At 45.8% G+C, this 22635-nt stretch overlaps 1 protein-coding gene across 1 annotated transcript in view; it reads right to left on the bottom strand.

The window, feature by feature from the left end:
• Window positions 1–3186: 3186 nt before the first annotated feature.
• Window positions 3187–22635, bottom strand: part of mboat2a (membrane bound O-acyltransferase domain containing 2a) — a 35290-nt gene continuing 15841 nt past the window's right edge. The window contains exons 2-13 of the mRNA XM_035532791.1: window positions 22092–22237; window positions 17678–17755; window positions 13213–13308; window positions 11298–11353; window positions 8822–8876; window positions 8117–8300; window positions 6256–6448; window positions 5898–6001; window positions 5747–5811; window positions 5212–5344; window positions 4109–4260; window positions 3187–3572 (exon numbers count right to left, since the gene is read on the bottom strand). Coding sequence (XP_035388684.1) covers window positions 3401–3572; window positions 4109–4260; window positions 5212–5344; window positions 5747–5811; window positions 5898–6001; window positions 6256–6448; window positions 8117–8300; window positions 8822–8876; window positions 11298–11353; window positions 13213–13308; window positions 17678–17755; window positions 22092–22237 — 1434 coding nt within the window. The 3' untranslated portion in view covers window positions 3187–3400. The remainder of the gene's footprint in view (window positions 3573–4108; window positions 4261–5211; window positions 5345–5746; window positions 5812–5897; window positions 6002–6255; window positions 6449–8116; window positions 8301–8821; window positions 8877–11297; window positions 11354–13212; window positions 13309–17677; window positions 17756–22091; window positions 22238–22635) is intronic.

Here is a 22635-nt window from a genome sequence, read left to right as displayed (position 1 = left end):
ACAAAAGTGAAATGTGTGAGTTTTTAGGCTCTATTTCTTAGTGTGCAGGTATATTTTTGTATATTTGTGGAGGCACTATGTACTCGATGTGGGTAAGTAAAAATCAGCCTTGGTGCTGCAGTGATTTGCAGCATCACTGCCCTCCTCAACACCGTCCTGTGTGTTACGCTTTCTAAAGGCTGAGCAGGGAGAGGGTGAAGCAGCCTGTCAACAGTAAACAACTAACTATAATGGAGCAAAATGAGCTTCATTCTGGAGACCGAAGTGTTAGAGGTACAGACGGCACGCATCACATTTAAACGAGACACAGAAAAGACACCCGGCAGACCCGTTAGTAAATGATGGAGATGAAAGACACCGAAAACATACAGTAGCTTGTTAACACATTCATAAAAACAGTCATAAAACACTTTGAATTATGACTCACTGAGAATTATAACTAGAACTGAATTACAATAGAAGAGTAAGGCTGTTCTATGTTTCTGATTTTAATGACATGGACCTCAACAAAGCTCTGGAAATCTGTTGTTGTCCGATCAACAAAATCTGTTAGCGCTCCTTTCAACAAATAGTCATTGGACATTTATACTAAACAAGTTTTAAATACATTTACAATTGAATTTAACAAATGGACACATCGAGGGGGTCCTATAAAGACAAATACAAAATTATAAAACATACTGTAAAAAAAACCACAACAACAACAACAACAACTTTACATGACATATACTCCAAAAACACAGAGACAGCTGCCCCTCCCCCACCTGCCGTTGTACAAGAGAGAGGGAAAAAACCTTCAGATGGCAAATAGACTGACAATGTAATGGTCTTTATTAACCAAAAATAGATTCTTTACACGGTATAGCAATATGTGGCAGAGACGCTGGCGCTGGGTGCTGTACTCAGTGGAACGCTTAGAGTGAAGTCTGACAGAAGTCGGGGTTCTGAAGAGCACACGGCACGCAGTTGTCCTGCGCGCCACTCCGTCAGTGTGTCTGTTTTAGCACTGAGCCACTTCATTTCTGTCCAAAGTGCAAAAAACTGGGAGAGACGAAAAGCTCTCCATACCTTTACATTGTATTTCTCTATGTTAAAAATAATTTTCTTTCATGACGAAATAAATCACTCTTTCAATTTCTTTAGTGCAAAACCGTGAACCCTGTCATATACAGCCTGTATAAACAAAGCGAGTGTGTACGTTTCAGACATACCACGTGTGCGTCACACAACAATTTGGCACTTTGGACATGTGAAAGCAGGTTTGCATTGATGTGCTGGTTACCTAGTCAGAACACTTTATCTTGCTCAGACAAAATTTTTTGTTTCTTTCCCTTTGGTGTTTTGGGCAGTTAGACCACAATTATAAGAAAAATCAGCTCTGCTATGAAAAGGTAATTAACAAAATAAAATCGAACAAATTCTTAAACCTTTCCGATTTAGATTTGTTTACTTGCCTGCTGTGCACAAGGTGTAAAGCCACAATCATGGACTGCTGTAAATAGGGTAGAGTGGACCCTGACACACTGAAGGACACACTTGAAGGGGGATGCACTCCCCCTCACATCCATGCACTCTGACACACATCTCTAGAAGATCTAAGTAAACACACATTGGATTTATTTGTGCTGATAGTAAATAACACCAAAACTACTACAATGGCTCCTAACCAGGCAGGATACATGTATTTGATGGAAAAACTGAAAGAGACCTAAAAGTATAATGGCCTGATGTAACTTTTCTACAAGACTTTCTAATTCCGTAATTGTGGCTTCAAACTACCTTGGTGATTAGCACAAAAAAGCCTTTAGCAGATGCAAAAACCAAGCAACAATAACCAAAAAAACAATTCACATAATATAACTAACAATTTAATTTTAATTGCAAAATGGTCTTGCACTATTATATATTTAAAGACTTGGAAATTTTGAAAATACTAATCAGTTGGGCACTCTGGATTTAGTGTTCTTTAAATTCACTAGATGACCCCAGATAAGATCACGTTACAGACACTTCTTGGACAGGGGAGAGAGTATCAACATTATCCCTCTATATCAACAACCTCAAGAAAAACAACATTAATAAAGACATCCAAGACCTTCTGTCCCCACACCCAATACTAAAAATATCCAAGAATCACTTGTCATGAACACTGGAGTGCAGCGTAACACCAGGACATGAAATCCACCTCGCCTCAAGGTATTTTCTGGTCACAAGATTCCCAGACACTACACATTCCCACTGCATGTTATATGTGCAAGGCCCTGATGGTCAAAAATAACAATTAATAAAACGCATTTGGACTGAAAAGGAGAAGCTTCCTTAGCACTTTCATGAGGGCCCAAAGCACAGGACAACCTTTGCTCGCACCAACTGCTAACGAATAGCAGATCAAGCTTCTGCAGCCGAATATCCAAGTACTGAGGATCTCCCTGCACTGGGTCAGGCTATAACCAAAGCAAAGCCCTGTACCATAAAAAAAGCAACGTGAGTAAACCACAGGGCAGTGGCCTTTCCTTTCAGTGTGGAGTAGTGTACAGTAGAAATCCTGACCCACATACAGTGCGCTTGTACTGCAAAAGACCTGCGTTAGTAACCACCATGCTGCAAGATCACATGGTACAGTGCGCTTCCTGTGAGGTCAACTGATAATGACTGCAGCGGCAGAGTCACTGGAAGCTGTGTCCTCCGAGTCCTGAGGAAATGGTGAAACGCAGCAGAAGCCCCACATGGAAGGTCAACAGACGAGAGAAGACGGTCCCCCAAGACGGCAGCGGATATGAATCGATTAGACAGACGGAAAGAAAAGAAAGCACAACGATCAAACAGAAAGGCTATAGACAGGAACCTAAGGCTGTTCAGAGATTGGCATCACACAATGTTCCATTCTGTGATCGAAACCCCAGTAGCTCCTTTGAGAAGAGACTCATCGCACGGAGGGTGCATTGTTTGGACAGACGATGGCAAAAACCCTCTAAGTACTGTGAGAGCTGACCTTTGTGCGGCAGCCGCTTGGTGAGCGTTACGTAGTAGATAGAGGGTTTTTAAGGCAACTTCAGATTCGCTTGTACTCGTTAAGTTACGTCTCTTCCCACTTCCTCCCATTAGCGGATCAATTGACCGATGAATGGCGCAAACCGGTTGAGACGTGTCGGGGAGGGTTCTTTTGTTTTGTTTTTTTTTCCCTCATTTGCGGACTAAGGTGCACTCAGCCCCGGCACGGACGCCTGAGGGTCGCTGACCTCGCTCGCCTGCAGTCGTTGGTTCGGTAATATCCCTGTCTGGCTGGGTTTGGAGGAGAGTGTGTCCACCCTGGACTCCATGTGCGAGTTCTCCACAGTGGGGCGAAAGGGGGGGTGGTGTTGGTGAGGGGTGGGGGGTTGAGGGTGAGGCGTCGAGGCCCTCACGTGGTTTTCTGTTTCTGGATGCGGCTTGTGTCCGTGCTGGAGGGGATGGCGGCCCCGTCCGTCGCATGGCTCCCGCTCTCCTGGAGCTTCTCCCGGGAGGACCTGCGCTTGACGGGGAGGGCGATGACCAGCAGGACGCAAGTCACGTGTAAGCAGTAGTAACATGATCTGAGAGGTAGAGGGAGCGAGAAATAGGAGAAAAGGTCCGAGAGACAGACAAAGAGAAAAGAGACAGAAAGAAAGAATGAGCAAGAAAGATCTATTCAGGCGTTATGCGCATTTCAGATGGTTCACACATAACTGGGTAAAAGCACTGTTAAATATGACACCAGTGAAATATGGTTCAGCTTTTTAAACTCTTAATAAAAAAAACTGGTTGTTTATTGGCATTAATTTCTGAGATGCTCACATTTACTAACCCTACAAATGAGTGTCATAAATTTCTTTTATCTTGCCAGGGGCCATAAACTCAGCAGTCACTCCTCTGCTCTCTACAAGCAATGGCCCGAAAGCCGTCTGATCACTGGAGTGTGGCTGTGGAGGACAGAGCCCTTCCTGAAGCATCTCCCTGTGGGAGTACATAACTCCTCTACCCGCTCCTGACTCCTCTTAATGGTCCATTCCTCTGAATGGACGTACAAGAGGAGTGCACAGGATTGGCTCGGTGTTGGCTGAAGTGGGTGCGTCTTTGACAAAGTCCTCACCGGTAGAACTTCAGCGACGGTGCCACTGCCAGCACCACGAACGGAACCACCGTGTAGCATATAGCGAGCTGCGTGCTGGCCCACGTGATCACGTCGTAGAAGAGCTTGAGCCCGAAGGAGCCCAGGAAGTGCTGCCTGACGTTGTGCCTCACCTGCAGCCAAGCAGCCAATCAGACAGAGACCAAACCTCCCCCCCGGCACTACGGCTTGTCTGCCTTCTCACCACTGGAGTGTAAACGCGCAGTCTCATGGCCTCTTGGAGCGAGGCCTTGCACTTACCCCCGTGCCTCTATCGCCTTGTCTTGATCCACTTTGGTCTTTGTGTGCTAGTTACCGTTAGTTTGTTTGCAGCAGTAGTTTGCACTGAGCAAAGAAACACGGGGCAAATCAAGGCAAACAAAAGGCTCTCAGATAAAGGATGGAAGGATGGAAGGTAAACACAGAAAACCCAGACTAGTTAGCCTAGTGCTTTCTCCGAGTTAGTTTTTGTTCTGTTAATAAATCTCCCTCTTTAACAGTGTCCCGTCTCTCTGTCTGGTTGCTGTTTACAAATAATCAATGTAGGCGTGTTGCTAAGATCCCAAACTAAATTCCCGTCAGCGCATGTGCCTAGTAGTCCAAAAAATGAGCTTAGAATAATTTTTTAACAGAAGTTCAGAAATGCTTCTGGAAGAAAAATCGGAATCTAAGCACTTTGGAGACACAGTGACACGGGGGGGTGCCGAGAACAGGGCTAACAGAGTGGATGGAGTGCAGACCTTAATGCAGCACTACGACACCTGCGGTGCTTCACTGCTCTGAGCACGGAAAACCTGCTGCTTCCTACTGGCCCACGTCTCCTACCCATCCACCAGAACTAAACAGTTTGACTCCAAGTCCTCCTCAGAGCGTTTGTTGGTTTATTTGTCCCATGAAACCACAGTCCCAAAGCAACAACAACAACAACAACAAAGCATTAATTAAAAAATAAATAAATAAAATTATATATATATATATATATATATATATATATATATATATATATATATATATATATATATATATATGCTTAAAAGTGGATCATGCATCATTCCCCCACTGCTCTGCTAGTCAGCTGTACTTACTGCCCGAGCTGCCAGCGTTGTGGCGATGCCCATGATGAAGGTGAAGTAGTATCCTGGGTACACGCCGTGCCACAAGGCAGAGAGCAGGAAGGTGGCTGCTGTCGGGTGGTACGGACAGCGTTCATAGCACACCCTACAGACCACACACACACACACACACACACACACACACACACACACGCATACACACACACATACATACACGCACACGCACACACGCGCACACACGCGCACACACGCACGCACGCACACACGCACGCACACACGCACGCACACACGCACGCACACACACACGCACACACGCACGCACATACATACACACACACACACACACACATATACACGCACGCACACACACGCACGCACACACACGCGCACACACACGCGCACACACACACGCACACACACACGCACACACGCACGCACACACGCACGCACACACACACACACACGCGCACATGCATAGGGATTCAACACATGCAGAGGGGCAGGGAATCAGACAGGTCAAAGGTCAGCCCTCTGTCAATGCATGTACCTTTTCAACCAAAGTGCCGTCTGGATGTTCCAGTTGTCAAGGAATGTCTTGAAGCTGCTTGCAAACTGGGTTTAATGGGAAGAAAAAAAACTGCTTCAGCGTCTGGGCTTCGAGAACAGATTGGAAAGAACCCCTGTCTGCTTCCTCATACCTCAATGTCCAGAATTCTCACGTTGGATATCTTGTCCCATTTGGGAGAACCATCTTTGTTGTAGCCATTGAAGCCAAAGCCAGCTGCATTATTGATGGCATCAGCTAAGCAGCACATGAAATGAATACATAAATTACATCTCCTTACTGAAAGCACTACATTCATTCATAATCTATAATACTTGGCGCTCCCTCCCCTTTTCAAGTGTGGTTTTGTAGCAGACATGTGGGCGTAAACACTTCCCTCTTGGGACACAAGGGGGCAGCACAGCACCAGTACAACAAAAACACGCCGCACATGGCAGACTATTTCTACAAGCGGCCGTCACCCCTGGTGCCGGGGCCGCCGCCTCACTCACCCAGCGTCCACACGAAGTAGTACTTGGGCCGCAGGGTGACCATGGCCAGGTAGAGGTAGAGCATACGCAGGTAGAAGGGCTGCGAGGTGATGGTGGGGTCCTCGATGACGCGTTCCACCGGGTACACCCTGTGCAAGGTCAGGTAAATGAGCAGCGAGAGGACGCACGAGCCCAGCTTCAGGATCACGTCTCTCTGGGACGGGGGAGAGGACGCAGTTAGCCAGTCAGTTCGCAAACCACACAGAAACCTCCACAGCGCATCAACTCCAGCGTGTTGAAACCCTCATTCATTCAAAGCACGCTTGAAAGACCCTTGAAAGATGTTTGTGTCCAACACAGTCGTGCCTTGATAAAATATAATCGAGACTATCTAGTTCCAGAACTAATAACGTCTTAGTTCTTGCATGTTATAGTCTGGCCAGGTCTACATGTTTTTACGTCCCCACATGAAAGAAATATTTGTAATGTATGTCCTAAACCAAACTCCAGACCAGGACGACTCCTTGTCTAGCCACGTCCCCCGCCCGTGAGAGGTCAAAGTGCTGGAGTGCTCAGTCTCGGAGCCCTCGCCACCTGCACACACACTGCGCCTGCGCCGATTACTGGCTCCAGAAACGCTCCAGCCACCACACACCCAGCGCTGCCAACCGCAGCACCTGACCTTCCATCTTCACATGTGGACCTGTTGCTCCTCCATAGGCGGGAGAACAGACCGAAAAGCATTTCAAGTTCCCAACAGGCCTGTATAATGCATCACTTGCGACTCATCCTTGCCAATATGACCTCTGCAATACTTGTAGCACAGAGAAAGAAATAGCAGCTTTTCTTTACTGTTTACCGTCTATATTTATTTACTTGTTTACTTTTTGCTGTGAGCACTATATCCCATCTGGGACATTCCAGGCGAGTGCTCGCGGGTGTTTAGATGAACCACGGCACTCATTTGATCCAGAAAATGTATCATTTGGATCAAATTAAACCAGAACAGTATTTAAAGGTTCATCAAAGCTTCGACTGTAACTCGAGCCATACTGCAATGGCAGAATGCAATAAAATATATTTGTCCATATTGTTCAGGTCCAGTCTCGGGCTCCTAAGCTGTTGTAGGCCACGTCACTAGTTTGAAGCCAAACGAGCTGAGATGCTAATGGATAAAATAGTTATCACTGCATGCCAAACCGCTTTCTCATTCAAACCTGGGCCTTTATGCCAAAGCCCGGCCCATGGCTGCTCCCGTCCTGAAAACTCTTCGACTACAGGAGTTTCCGAGCTTTTTTACTGACCTGTATAAATCCCTAACACTTTCGAATTAGGTCCCGCCCTCACAAAAGGCCCACGGTGGTGTCAGCCAAACGGAGTCAAACGGACAGGAAGGGAGAAAGTGCAGACCACATTCATCATTACGGCGGAGTGCAGGGCTAACTCCCTCTGTTCATGGGTGTCGCACTGAGATCCCCTCTCGAAGGCTTGTACGCCTAAAGGTTCCTAAAGGCTCGTTTCCAAACCCCAACTGTTACCTACAGGTACAGACAGCAGAGTAGCACTGGAAACAGGAGTCCAGAGGCAATTATTGACAGCCAGACAGAACAAGATTTTCCTGATTTGATGCACGTGTTCACCGCCACGCAGCGCCACTGCTCACTTTCATGTCTGTTCTAGCAATCTTTGCAAACTTATCTTTCGCCAGGGAGAACAAATCCAGCTACTAACATACTTCTAGGAAAGCAACGACATTCCAGTATAGGCACAACTTTAACCTCTTTAGCGCTGTGGATCGAATGCAGATTCATATTCCACAGTTTCGGCAACACATTTTCTGGGCCAGCAGGGGGAGCCAGAGGGCCACGCAGGGGCCCACTACCTTGGGAGAGGGGTCACTCTGCTTGCATTTGCCGTTCTCCTTGCCGTTGGTCTCCGGGAGGCTGCGCTGGTAGGCGGTGCCCTCGATGAAAGCAATGAAGTCGTTGTAGGAGCACGTGGGCCCAGCCAGGATGCTCATGAAGTTGCAGTTGTAGCTCAGGTACTCCAGCAGACTGGGCATCTTCCTGCATCGCGTGAGCAGACAGATGGCTGATGTCGTTAAATGCAACACAGCTTGCAAACATGCACGGGAAGGCATGCTTTTTACAGTGACTTCCTCCACCACAGGACCTCACCCAGGGAGACAGTAAAAGACGGATTAGACGTGTCAGGTTGTCGCTGCACTACTGAGCATCTGAGCAGGTATGTTGGGCGTTAGTGTTAGCCTTTCGGTCCAGAGGTGTTTTGCCTAAGGCAAACGTGCCAGGCTGGGTATGGAAAACACTGGCTGAGAACTCATTCTTCTGGCCAGGAACACAAGGTCACAACTCCTCGTGGTCATTGCGCTTATTTAGGTGAGCTTCTGATGTTAGGCGCAATATAAAAAAGTGCTGATCTTTTTACTAGCGGGGGATGGGGGACCTTCTGAGCTGGTATCAGGACTCCCACCGGGGCATAATGAAGGCAGATTAATGTGACGGGGTGAGGAAGAGTTAGGTAGCGTGTAAGTATGCCATCGCCTCACAAACATACCTTTCGCACATACCTTACAGCGAGATACTTTTGACTGGGCTTCAGATGCTCTTCCTTCTTGGTTAGACCTGAGGAGACACGCACATGCACGCACACACGTCACTGACTAGCCTACATTGCGGAGAATCATTCAGCTTCTAGTGTAGCAGATGCAGTCAATTAGGGTGAAGTGAGGTGATCTTTCTCTCTCTCTCTCACACACACACAAACACAAACACACGTATACACTCCCCACTCCTTCCAACTCATTCCCCCAGTGATTTACATGATTACAATTCACACTTAAAAGGACTAATGCAATGACTATGTGTGAGAACTACAAATATACTAACTAGCACAGATAAGCGCTACCATCAAGAAGCCAACAGCACTAGCGTCACGAAGCCAAGCCCGTCTGCCATCTATCCCACACGCTCGGCCCGGTCGTATCAACCGGCCCCACAAACAGCAGGCAAGTTCAGTCAGCCTGTGACAAAAACGAAGGGAAATCGCGTGTGTGGCATTATTGGCTTTATTGGGTTGGCTTTATTGGATGGCTCCTATAACCATTCCCATTAGGAGGAGTCGCTAGTCCAGGAGTACATGGATGGTGGCACGCAGCTACACTGCACTCCTCAAAACTGCACTCCTGAAAGCCTAATCAGAGCTGTACCCACGGGGGAATAAACCAAGCACCACTTGTGCGTCCCCTCCCTGGAGTATGGAAGCCTGCTTAGCTGAGACAGAGTTGACACTAGCAGAAGACACTTCCAGAAGCTCAGTGCTCGCTTTGAATATCTGGCAATCATAATAACCCTTCATCCACTCCTCAATTCTCATTTGATTCTTAGCATCTCATGCTTAAGACTCTTTCTTCTGGTGATTGTAATCTTTGTTGACACCGCCAGGAACTGACACGACAGCCAAACTAACCCGCAAGACAGTGCATCTGAACGGACTAATTTCATGGTGGCAGAATGCTGATGTGACTGCATCATGTGTTAGAGGCTCTGGCATTGTTCTTGGGCCCAACTTTCTGTCCTGAGAAGCACAGACTCTAAGGACATGGGAAAGAAAGGCTCTGCTAAAATGCTGCATTCACCAAGCACATATCTGATGGTCCCATTTCCTTTAACTCCAGTCTAAAGTGTGCCACCATCCCTGGGGGAAGGGAAAATGACATCTCAGGGCCAGAATTCCAACTATTTACAGTAAGCTCTTTAAATACTTCAGGATTTACAACAGAGCACATTTTTAGGTACCCACGTGATTCTAAAATTACAACAATGAACAAAAGCCTGGAGTTTTATTCTCTACTACTAAAAGCCTTTTAAACCAACCAGAGTTAATGGACTGGGTACCTTGACTGGAATGAAAGACCTAAGAAACAAAGGTGTATACTTTTTCATGTTCTTGCTAGTGCGTTTGGTAGCAGTCGGGGCTCTCCTTTCTGGCCAGTGTGGTGGGGGTTTAGTCATGGTTAAAATGAGCAAAGTCAATTCTCCTTCATCACAGCCACTGCACTGATGAGCAGACCAACCAGGCAATCTGCCAGGCCGCCTATGCCAGTACAGGACAGAACTCAGGTGCACTAATGTGCACACATAGACATGCCTCTGGTTCATCATACACCTGTTGGCAGCTAACCAAACAGCATACATGGAGGTTATATGATGACAAAGACCAGACAGATGATAACTTGTCAGAGGGCAAAGGTCATTCCCCAACAGACTAGGGTGTCACCGCCTGTCCAACTCCTGTGCACACAGGTTGATGAAGGCACTTGCATAAGCTCCCGCGCTAGCCTGGGCTAGCCTGATCTCAGCCCGACCAAATGAACCAGATCCCTCCAAGAGATTCTGGGATTCTTTCATGCTGTTCTTTGGGACAACAGAAATGACTCACCCCCTCCGCCTCTCCTGGGTGAGGCGGCCTATCTGGCCGCGCTGGGCTAAGAGCCCCACACAGACACAAGAGCACAGAGGCGACACAGAGACGGCAGTGAGACGGCACAGAGAGAGCACAGCAACAGTACAGAGATGCCACTGAGGCAGTATAGAGACGGAGTTGAGATGGCACGGGGACGGCGGCAAGCATCCGGGGGAGCGATGGGACCGTGCCCCGGGAAGCACCGTCTCCGCACCATGGACTCACAGTACTCCGAGAAACAATGGAGGAGTTCACTCCAGATCCGAGGTGCCAACAGTGCAATTTATCACAGCAGTACAAAAGGAACATTATTGGGAAAGATGCATCAGCATGCACCAGAGTGTGGGGCATCCACGGAGCATCACGTGCCCGTGCATATGATTCGCTCTAGCAAGGCCAGTTACTTTCTGCCTCACAGATCCATATAACATTTTTGCCTGCAGAGAAAGAGCAGGGGCCATCTGATAATGTGGACTGTGTCCTGCTGTGACGGTTCAAGAGAGAAGTTTGAAAGGAGGAAGGAGATTGAGTCAGACTGGACTGATGTAAAAGGGGAAAGGTTTGCCAGAAGCTTCACTCACCATCGTGGATCTCAAACGCTAGACTCGTGATCTTCTGTGTGATGACCATCATTGGCCTGGGGTAGGAGGGGAGGGGGGAAGGAAAAAGAGGAGGGTAAGAGAGGGAAGGATGGGGGAGAGAGAGGGAGAGAGAGAGAGAGAGAAAGAGAGACTGTGTGAGTATGAGTGCAGTTCATTCAGGGATAAACATACAGAGCCTGTTTTAGCTCATCTATCTTTATAATGCAGTTAAACACACTGAGAAAATCAAAATGCAGGATGTGGGATAAACCAAGAGATTAGGTTAACCTGAAGCTAATCTCAACCTAACCCAGGGGTCAGCACCAGCCCCTTCCCCTCCTGCCGCCTCGGGGTGATGAGTGCGTACGAGGTCAGAGGGCTGTGTTGAAGGAGAAGGCGAGGGCCCGAGGTGATGAGTGCGTACGAAGTCAGAGGGCTGTGTTGCCCGGGGAGGACAAGGCTAGCACTGCTGCATTGGCCCAAAGGTAAGAATCTTATCCTCTCCCTCTCTCCCTTTCACACTACCTCTTAACACACTACCTTTTTTCACACCTTAACACACCTTACCGAGAGTAGCTCGTCTCTGAGCTACTCTCGCTAGCTTTTGGCACGTTCCTAAAGGTGAAGCCAGGTTTGTGTCTTAGCTAGCAACGGGGGAAGGCTGAACATGTACAGGACACTTTACTGGAACGCAAGTCGAGGGTGGACAGAGACAGTTATTAGAGTGGGACTTTATCATGCGTATTACAAAGACAGAGGTTTTTCCTTTTTCCTAATGAAAACCTCTTTCAATAGACTTGACTCTCAGGGTTTCATATCTGCTGGTAAATGAGTCACGGCTGTCCTTACAGGAATTAGCGAGCTCATTTCGGTTCACCTTGGCTGTGGGCTTTAGCAAGCATAAATGCTATGCTCACAAGAAATGCAAGTCAACTTTGCTGTATTTGTGGAAATGCCACACCTCTTTAGCCCCACCCACAATCATTTGGACTCTGGCTAATTCCTCAGTAGTTGGGTTTATTATGAAACAACAGCAAAAACTGCACTCAGGACTGCAATGGAGCTGGAAAACAGCTCAGCTTCCCCGATTCTGGAAGTGACACCTGGCGCCCGCTGTGCCCTGAAAGGCAGTAAAGCACGCCAGCATGGGGTCACGCTGAGCCGATCCCAACACGCTCTCACACGGTGACATCTTCAGCTCATCTGTTCCCAGGACTGTGGCTTTTTAAAGCACTTATTTCCTGTAACCTAATATTTCTCACCAGTTTGATCTGTGCTCACTAATATAGCGAGATGCCAGCAAGCCACTGCCAAAGCAAAAGAGAAGTGGAAACAGCTGTGTTATAGGGCCAAGATGCGCCTCCTAGTCTTAGTTTTATATTTCAAAATGCTATAATACAAAACCAAACAAACAACAGTTGTGTTCCTTATGGAAGGCACTGTATATTGATCTAGGAGGATACTGCACGACATGGTCTGTTGCTCACTGACAAGATATAAGTGAACCCTTTCTACCACCCAGGCTGGACAATGATAAATGCAGAAGCTGCAGACCACACTGATGATGGACTGTTCCATAGCACTGAACCCACAACCTCAAAATTCGGAATACACAACAAAAACACCAGATTACAAGGACCGCTGCACTAATTCTGTGTTCTACAGCTTTAATCCTTTTGTCCTGTCCACCTTCCTTTCTAAACATTGCTGTCTTTCTGATCGTGTATTATTGAAAGGATCAGGTGTCATTTTTAAAAACTGGTATGTATGTTTATGTATTTTCATTTATGCTTTTATATTTTTTTCTCTGTAACTGAGAGTCATACAGCTGGAACAATCCTGACACGCTTGCCACTAACGGCAACGTGAGGACATGTTTGGATAGCGTCCACGGTGCCTGGCCAGGAGTACTTACCCAGTGAAGTCAGCCGAATACATGCCATAGTCAAACATGTAGACCCTGGTGATCTGGCAGAAAGTGAGGTAACCCAGGGCAACCACGAAAGAGTACCTATAGAGAAGAGGGGAACAGGGAGGGCATGGTGAGGAGTGCAGGCTCTGGCTGGGAGACCTCAGCTGAGTGGAGCTCCTTTAGGCTTTACCGTCCTTCACCGACAGACAGGCATCAAGTGACCAACAGGAGACGGACACCATTTGGACAGTTTAAATGAGGTAATGTCAATTCATATAAATGAGGCAACAAAATTAATCAATGTCAGTAAAATTAGCATGAACAGAATAGAAGGGTGTCTATCACATCTCTATCACCAGAAAGGTGTTTGCTTTGATGACATAATCACACATTTTCCAGATGTTCATTTATACAAGATGGCTGGGCTAATTAGCTAATTGTCTTCCTTTTCAGAAACACGACAAGGAGCTCTTTTTAATAAAGTAATGACACGACAGCTTTAAGAATCTAAAGATAAACAGGTTGGCAGTGAGGTCTGCATCACAACAGAGTATTGTCCAGTTTGCCCCAGCGCACCACACCAAACATCTTCGGGATTTTTTGCTTGGCCTCAGTCTAAACCCCTAAACGTCTGTCCTCAAGCTCCAGAGAACGTGAGCCTGGAACAGGCCACAAGCCTAGGAACCTCCCAGCTGGATTCCAAGGCTTTGCACTGGGGGTGGGTTGTGGGCGTTCGGTCCTTCTCTCAGGACAATGCCAGGCTAAGAGGTCCATGGCCCTGCTCCGAGCGCTCGGAGGTGGCGGCCAGCCAGGCCTCAACACTGGCTGCTTTTATGAGGTGGCGGCCTGACTGTGGAAGGCCTTGTTCTGGCGGTGGGAGGAAGGCTCCAGCCCTTACCTCCTACACGGAGGCACGGGCCACGGCGCGCCGCACAGAGCTGCGGAAGGGCGCGCGCAGAACGAACCGGGGCTCAGCGGGTTCACCCAAACGTTTGATTTCCATAACACACAGAATCACATTCTCTTTCTTCGTGGTAGATACACAAGGCTTGATAAGGGCCGTGTCCCAGCGAGTCAGGTGATGGCTGCATGGTCATCCTGTACCAGCGTGACGCTGCCTACGCAGCCTTTAAATCGGCAATTAGAAAGTGAGAATTAAAAGACTGGAAGCTACCATAAGGGAAAGCCGTTGACACACAGATGTCACCACCATGTATAAATAAACGCATTGTTGTGCAACAGCCCGCTGTGATGCATTAGCATAATGTGCAGTGAACACAGTTCAGATTTAGAATCGTCATTTTGGGCATCCATAAACAGCCTTGGCTCTGTGGGGAAATGTAGCCACACAGTTCACATTACAGCTCTGATGTGACCAGTGAGGCATCAGGAATTTGCCTTTCTGCACATGACAAGCAAGCATGTAAACATTCGTGTTTCCTTGGCGGTTGGTCAGGCACGACGAGTGTTCTGGGCGCTACCCAAGGCTGACGGACATACAGTCAAGCGGGCGCGCACATTGTGCCCGCTTCACTCGCTCACGGCCTACATGCGCGGATGCTGTCACTGAGGCATTTCACACTGTTGCCACCATCTGAAATTAACCTGCAAGCTCACTAACCTCAGAACAGAGCATTACGGAATATACTGTTCACGTCTGCAGACACTAACTAGCGGTAACAGGAAGGACTGATATGTTCTCTTTGTTAAATTAGAGTACTGCACCTAATATAGTTACAGGAGCTGTAGGAAAGCAGAAGGCTGCGCAAATTTAAGCAGTAAAGATGTGTGCGATTCATCTCCTTGCTTTGTGTGTGTTCCTACCAGGAGCATAATACCAGGCAGCAGGGTCTAAACACAGCAGGGCATGGAAGGAAAGTTGATCTGATCGATAGCATCTATTCATCTGTGGTGCCTTAGGTAGAGCACAGCATGAAGTCTTGGGCTTATTTCCTTGGCAGTCGCCTCAGCGAAGCTACACAGAGGCTGCCCCATGCCGCAGTTCATGTGCCAAGGTGCTCCAAAGCCCGGGACTGAGAGTTCTCTTTACCCGGCGCCACGTCCTGCCCAGAATTGCTCTGCAATTCTTCGGACACTAGCCTTCGAAACGACGTCGGTCGGTACGGTCTGGACGGTCTGACAGTCAAGACGCTCTCAAAACGGCGTTGTGCGTGGGAGGATTTCGAGTGGAGTGGCGGGGCTTTCTTTAGGAAGAGCAGCCGGGCTGATCCATGACTGGTGCAGAGAGCTCCGGCCTTCTGGAAATGTCCTCCGCGCGTGCCAGGCGGGTGACGAGCGCTCGGGCCGGCCGTAAACGTGTCGCCGGGCGCACAAATTGGGGCTGTCACGCTGCCAAGCAAGCATGGCCAGTGCCATGGGCTTGCTGCAGAGTGGCCTGCAGAGGAGTGGGCTTTGGGACGACCTCGTGCATCTTCTCCCCCTCCTTTCCTTTTCTCTCATATCGCAGACTGGAGCAGCTGAGAGCTGTGCAAACGCTGCCCCACGACATCTTTCAGCCCTATGGACACAACCGCACCTTCACTCCAGGTGTTCTCGCCGCGGTTTAACACCTTTCGGTTTCTTCTCATCTTATGACTTTTTTCTTTCAAATTTTTCTTTTTCTTTTTTTTTTTTTTTTTACCTCACTTGTTAGCTAAGGAGGCTAGTGTGGGTAAGCTCCCAGATGTCCATGAAAGCAAAGTCACCAGTTTCAGTTATTTCACAGTGCCATGGAGGGAGAGGATGTCTGTTATACAGAGAATACAGTCCATTCCAGAGAGAAAATACATACTTTATATGCAAGTGTCAAAGTGTATGACCTTTAAAGGTAGCTAGGTTTTCATCAGGATTAGACTAAACCTTTTAACCTCCCATTTCCAAAGCTCAGTATGGCAAGCCATTACTTAAAAACGCAATAAGTAATTATTTGATTTTTGACTAAGACCGCACTTAGTCTTCACATGGAGATTTTAAAAAGGTATAAAAAAAAACCGAACAACCGATGACTAAGTGACCACATGATGCCTGATTGCTAAAGGAATACTAAGGGGACATAATTTGTTATATGTTGGTAATGTATACTCATGTAAACAACAACCTTGCGAATGTTCCTTCATAGAGTGAGAGGTAAAAATGTATGACTTTGCCAGTCTCTCAGGGTTCATATTATCATGAGAATGTTGGCTTTTTTAAGCTCACTGACACAAATCAGGCCTGTCTGACCAGTTGCTAAGCTAAGTCACAAAGTGAATCTGCTGAAGTTTCCAAATTTTACAGCTACCACCACATATCAACATCTGGTTGCCACACACACTATGAGTCAATATTCTGAAGGTAAAACTCTGCCCTGGTAAGTTCTCACATTTCAAAAGTTAGTCACCAGTGACCTCATCACAGAAATTGTGACCAGTCCGATTTGCGTAGGGTTGTGTTGAGCCACACCTGCCTTTTGCTTACTTTCAGGGAGGCTGTCTTGGGAGTGTTCTAGCACTCATGCAACCTTCAACCTTGGAAGGTGTGACTGTTGTGGAACTGAACCTTCTAGACTTCAAGAAAGGCTCCAGAATAACAACTCCCCATTCAAAATCCACAGTGGCGTTGTGTCTACTAGTGCCATAAAGTTTACATCCTAAACTTTGGAGGCCCAAATATCTATTTCAACTCAGTGTTAAGAGTAGTCTGTATTGAGCCGTACTTGGTTGGAGACCATAAACATGTGTCATGAGCCTTCAGATCAGTTGGGATAACCTCTTTATAGGGGTGTTACAGAAGCTGTGGTCAACACCACCACACACGCACATACACACACACACACACACACACACACACACACACACACATACACACACACAGAGACACATACACAGACACAAGCCATTTCTCTAGGTCCCAGTTCTCAAAGTAATAAGAACTAAAGGAATCTTCACTCAGCCAATCAGAAGTCTGAGTGGCATATTGCTCATGACTATAGCTCTTTGAGATCTGTGGATTAAAGAGGACTTTCGCTTACATGTCATATTCATGTACGTCATATTCATACATGTAAGTCAAAATTCACTTTCTTATTAAACGTGCATCAGGTTAAAATACTTGTTTTAGCATTTGAAGAAGAGCAAAGAAATAAAACATCACTAAAGGAGAAATTTGCTAAGTAAATTTCTTTCTCAGCTGCTTTGTATCTACAGACCACCAGAAGACTAAATGCAAATTTAAAAGGTGCTAAAACCATTTCTGTCCGTGCTTGAAACTTACTTTCAAAATGTTATAATGAGAAACTCACAAGATAAACAGACAGAAAGAATACAGGATCTATCTTCTGAATTATGCAATTAAAAATGATACTGAGCTTACAAGCAAAAAAGCAAAAAGAAAAAAGGGTGTCAAAGTATCATTTTTGGTGTCGGTTTTAAGTCCAAGGTACTGGTATTGGTCAGCCCTAGTGTAGATGATCGCTGGTGGCGGTACTCACTTGTGCATGTGTTCCACCCCAGTGAAGATCATGATTCCATATGTTAGCCCACTCTGAACCAGGAAGTGTAAGGCATACCTGCAACAAAACACAGGAGTTGGCCAGTTTCACCAAGGAACTGGAACTGGCAATGTTTCAGCGGGGTCTCTTCCCAGGGCCAGTACAACAGGGCTGTGAGATTCAATCAGCCAGCGCAGCGTAAATGACAACGCATCCCAGAACCTTCCCAGCCAGCATCCAACGTTAGTCATCTTGAGCCTGCTAAACAGTCCATACTAATCGATTTATATTAACAAGCATTTAATTTGACTAAGCACAGCAGGGCTGTGATATCAGAAAGATCCTGGGAGGTGAGGCAGAGTTGTCCCCACAGGTCCTCTCCCAGTCATATGGCCTATTCTAGAGCATCACAATGAAGTTTGTACAAGCCAGTTCCCATCCATGAACAGCTGGTGACAGACGGACTATTAGTAACACTGGTAATCTTCCCTCACCATGTGGTTCCCTAACGCGCTACACGATACAGTGGGCCACACTGATGTGAACAGCTAGTAAGGTCTCTTGATTTTTCAGGACTGATACTTCTAGAGACAGAGCTGTTTGATCATCTCATTGGGTCTTATTTATTAACGAGTTAATTGGTTCTTATTTTCCAAAATTTATCAAGGGACAACTGTTGAACCTTGTCCTAGTGACTAGAGCTTCATACACAGTAGTTTATGTTCAACCAAACACTGTACCCACTAATTACTTGGTTTAGCAAACATTAGTCCATTACACTGCCTTCTATCATTTAACAAATCTGACTGGAAGACACTAGGCTGGTGTAAAATACACAGGAAATAAAAGTTTATGACTATCCAGAGCTCACACCGTGAAACGAATTCTATGACATAAAAAGTGCCCACAGCCAATACATTTTTATTGTGTGACTTAATTAAGTCAATAACTAAATAAAAATAAAAGTATATAAATAAAACTATTAATAATTTAAATAGTTTCTGACTCTATTAAACAAATTCTTTAAATTGTTTTGCACAGTAACCACATATACAAAATTATCTATAGATTTACATAACATTTCAAGTTGTAACATCAATGAATAACATTCATCATTATAGCATGGCATGAAAACCCACAACAACAACAACAACAACAACAACAACAACAACAGGTAACACAGCTCAAATAAGACAGTGAGCAAAAAAACGCAGTTAATTGTTGCCAAACCGGTGCAAGAAAAACTTATTACAGAGTTATCAAGTTAAAAAATAGATCTTGTACATCAAAAAATATTTCTAAGAAACCATCCTACATGCTGGTGATAAGTTTGTCAAATATATCTTAAAAAAGTAATTAGATGAAAAAGTTCCTAGTGGCCTGAGGCTGTACCCAATACAGCGCATGTAGCCCCGTAGGTGGACTCAGTTACATGGAACTTCCCCTTTTCACACTGTTTGAAAGAAATCCTGTGTTTTCTGGTCAGGGTTCAATATTTGCTGACAGATTAACATTTGTATTACGTTGGGATTTCCATTTGCTTTAGTCACTGCAACTAAGGCATGGCTCTTAGTCAGGAATTTGCAACAAATAATCCTGAGTTTCAATAACACTGTCATTTGCCCTGCTTGTGACTTAATTACACCAGAAACCCAAACTGCATTTCTACATCAAAACAACACAAGTCTCATTTAAAAATCCCAAAGGAGAACAGGTCTGGACAAGTCTCTCCATGACTCAACTGTTACAGATTACATAATTTCTTGCCAAATATATAGTTTAAATGCACAGATTACAGACCACATATGAAATTACAATGTAGAACTCACCAGTAGTGTTAAACACCATCTTAAGATTGTGAGGGAGTTTGTGATTGGGTGCTATGGCTCGATATTTATTTTCCGGAGTGAGCTGAGCAAGTCCCAACACTACCCAAGAACATCCCCAAAGGCAACAGCTAAACAAGTCACACAGAAAACTAAAAGCTAACCACTTCCTGGTTTCTGAACTTATTTACCCTCACACAAATCCAGGAAGCAGAAGCAGACCAAACAGCCTCTTCCAGGGGTCCATACCTGCCTCTGGACCAAATGGCCTCTTCCAGGTGTCCATACCTGCCTTTGGACCAAACGGCCTCTTCCAGGGGTCCATATCTGCCTCTGGACCAAACGACCTCTTCCTGAGGTCCATACCTGATCTGGACCAAACAGCCTCTTCCAGGGGTCCATACCTGCCTCTGGACCAAATAGCATCTTCCATTGGTCCATACCTGCCTCTGGACCAAACAGCATCTTCCAGGGGTCCATACCTGCTTCTGGACCAAACAGCATCTTCCAGGGGTCCATACCTGCCTCTGGACCAAACGGCCTCTTCCAGGGGTCCATACCTGCCTCTGAACCAAACAGCCTCTTCCAGGGTCCATACCTGCTTCTGGACCAAACAGCATCTTCCAGGGGTCCATACCTGCCTCTGGACCAAATGGCCTCTTCCAGGGGTCCATACCTGCCTCTGGACTAAACAGCATCTTCCAGGGGTCCATACCTGCCTCTGGACTGCTGGGGAAACTGACTCACTACTGGCAAATGGGGCAGTTTGAAAGGTCTTCACATATCTATGTAAGATTTCACCAGGCACTGCCAGTGGCATGGACGTCCAGAACCTCTCCAGCTGAGGCACCAGTATGACTCCAATGCCATAATCCTTTTGGCAGACACAAAAGCAGAGAAGCCTCAGAGGCTAGTAGTTCGGAGGACTTGAGGTCACATAAGCCATCATACAACCTTTGATGGTGACATGCCATCAATACTAAGCAAAAAAAAAAAAAAAAAAAAGAACTTGTTGATTTTTAGTGAAGATAAATAAGCCATTTGGATAACATTCCCACTGCCCCCAAAATTCTACTCTGTATGTTCTTTCAGAAGGAGAACTTTCTGAAACGGAATTCTGATAGGGACGTTCTGATCAGGAGTTCCTGACTAAGACAGAAAAGTCCATCGTAACTTTGTGTAAAATTGGCATGCACAACTGAAATCAATCTTCACTGAGCACGTGGTTACTGGTATGTCATTTGAAGAGGTTTATGGCATCCATTAGAACATGATCACACTAGAACTGATCCCTGTGCAACAATAAAAGTGAGTGATTGTTAGCAAACATTAACAAGTGTAAAAGTGTTATTGTGCACTAATGCATATTCCCAGAGACAGGAAGATTATAGAGTCAGACAGTATGCTAAGATTTTGTGATATCTGCTAATAAAGCTCAGTGGCTTCATTTCAGCAGTGCACTGTAGCATTTTGAAGTACACTTAAAAACTTGCAAATTAAAAACAAAAAATTACATGTGAAATCCTTGTTTATTAGAAACGACTTGGATATGTACAGTTAGAGACTGTAGTGCATCTCTTGCCATGGCCCTGTCGTGTTATCCATCCTTCGTGGTTAGTTTGTAACTACAGGAGTGCCTGTGTCCTCTTGGGAGGAGGACTACTCACAACATGGCAGTGAGTGAGGCTGATGCATGAACAAACTCCAGCAACACAGCTGTGCCTCAGAAACTGATAGTATAATAATAATCCGCGGTCATCCACTGGTCAGAAATTACATCAGCAAATATAATTCGACATCAATGCTGCTAAGATTTTTTTTTTCCTGAAGTGATTAGCTAGTAACATTTCTTTGATAGCTCATTATTCTCTGAAGTAAGGTCAGTCAGAGTTCTAACACTAAACTAATGTATATTTACTTTAAATCTACATTTATGGCATTTAGCTGAGGCTATTATCCAAAGCGGCTTACCATTATGACTGAGTACAACTTGAGCAATTGAGGGTTAAGGATCTTGTTCAGGGGCCCAACACTGGCAACTTGGCAGTGGTGGGGCTTGAACTGGCAACCTTCCGATTACAAGTCAAGTACCTTAACCACTGCCTAAGTTGCTATTTAAAGCTGAGTCTATTTGATGGTTTCAGAAGATGAATGCAATACATGTCTCCTATACTGTTTCAGAGAGTTTATGGCAGCTGTTACATGGGTGGTTTCCAGCACAGTCATGTTTGGCTTTGACTTGTCTGTCATACTGGACCTTATTATCCAACAGCCAGGTAGTTCTGTCAAAACAGATAACAGTTCATGAGGCTTTACAGAAACCCTACAAACAATTTTAGAGAAGTGGAACCCAGGGAAGCAGGCTGTACACCAGCAAGAGACCACAGGGAAGGGCTTTGTTATCTGGATACAGAATGGAAATGATATAAAGGGTACTAAAACATTAAAGCACCCAGAGTACCAACAGAAAACACACACACACACACACACACACACAAACACACACACACACACACACACACACACACACACACACACACACACACGCACATGCACACGCGCACACACACAATCACATGCATACTTACCAGCCAAAGCAGAACAGGGCCAGGTAGAAGCCCAGCAGTGTGGCCACCACATGTCGGATAAAGGGACTGGTTTTACTGGGATGCAGATAGAGCCGGAACCAAAAGGCTGTGAACAGGGCGAAGAGCTGGCAGACCACGAAGTTAACCTGAAGAGACAGACCGGACGAGCCAACAACAGACGACAGACAGAAAGTCAGGGCACGAGATACCGAAAGTGATGAGTCATTTCTCTCTTCTGAAAGAACACAGAATGAAGAAAGAAATCTAAATTGTCTTGCATCTTGTACTACTAGATTAGAAACAGACACATACGAATTTGGTCTAAGGCTATACTAGCCTATTGTGTTCATGGTGGTGTTCATGCATTCAACATCTGTAGCAAAGCAATGGACATTTGTCCCCCTTTGTCAAAGGAGCAGCCATAGAGATAATAGTAATGTGATCAAATGGACTTCATGTTGTCTTATATTTATGGAACATATGCAAATTAATAAAAAACAATTATGGCAAACCAGGTATTATACCTTTGTTCTAAAACCAAATA

This window comes from Electrophorus electricus, chromosome 13, assembly GCF_013358815.1.
Source record: "Electrophorus electricus isolate fEleEle1 chromosome 13, fEleEle1.pri, whole genome shotgun sequence".
NCBI lineage: Eukaryota > Metazoa > Chordata > Actinopteri > Gymnotiformes > Gymnotidae > Electrophorus > Electrophorus electricus.
The sequence above is the reverse complement of the archived record's forward strand: the minus strand, read 5'-3'. Positions and strand labels throughout refer to the sequence as shown.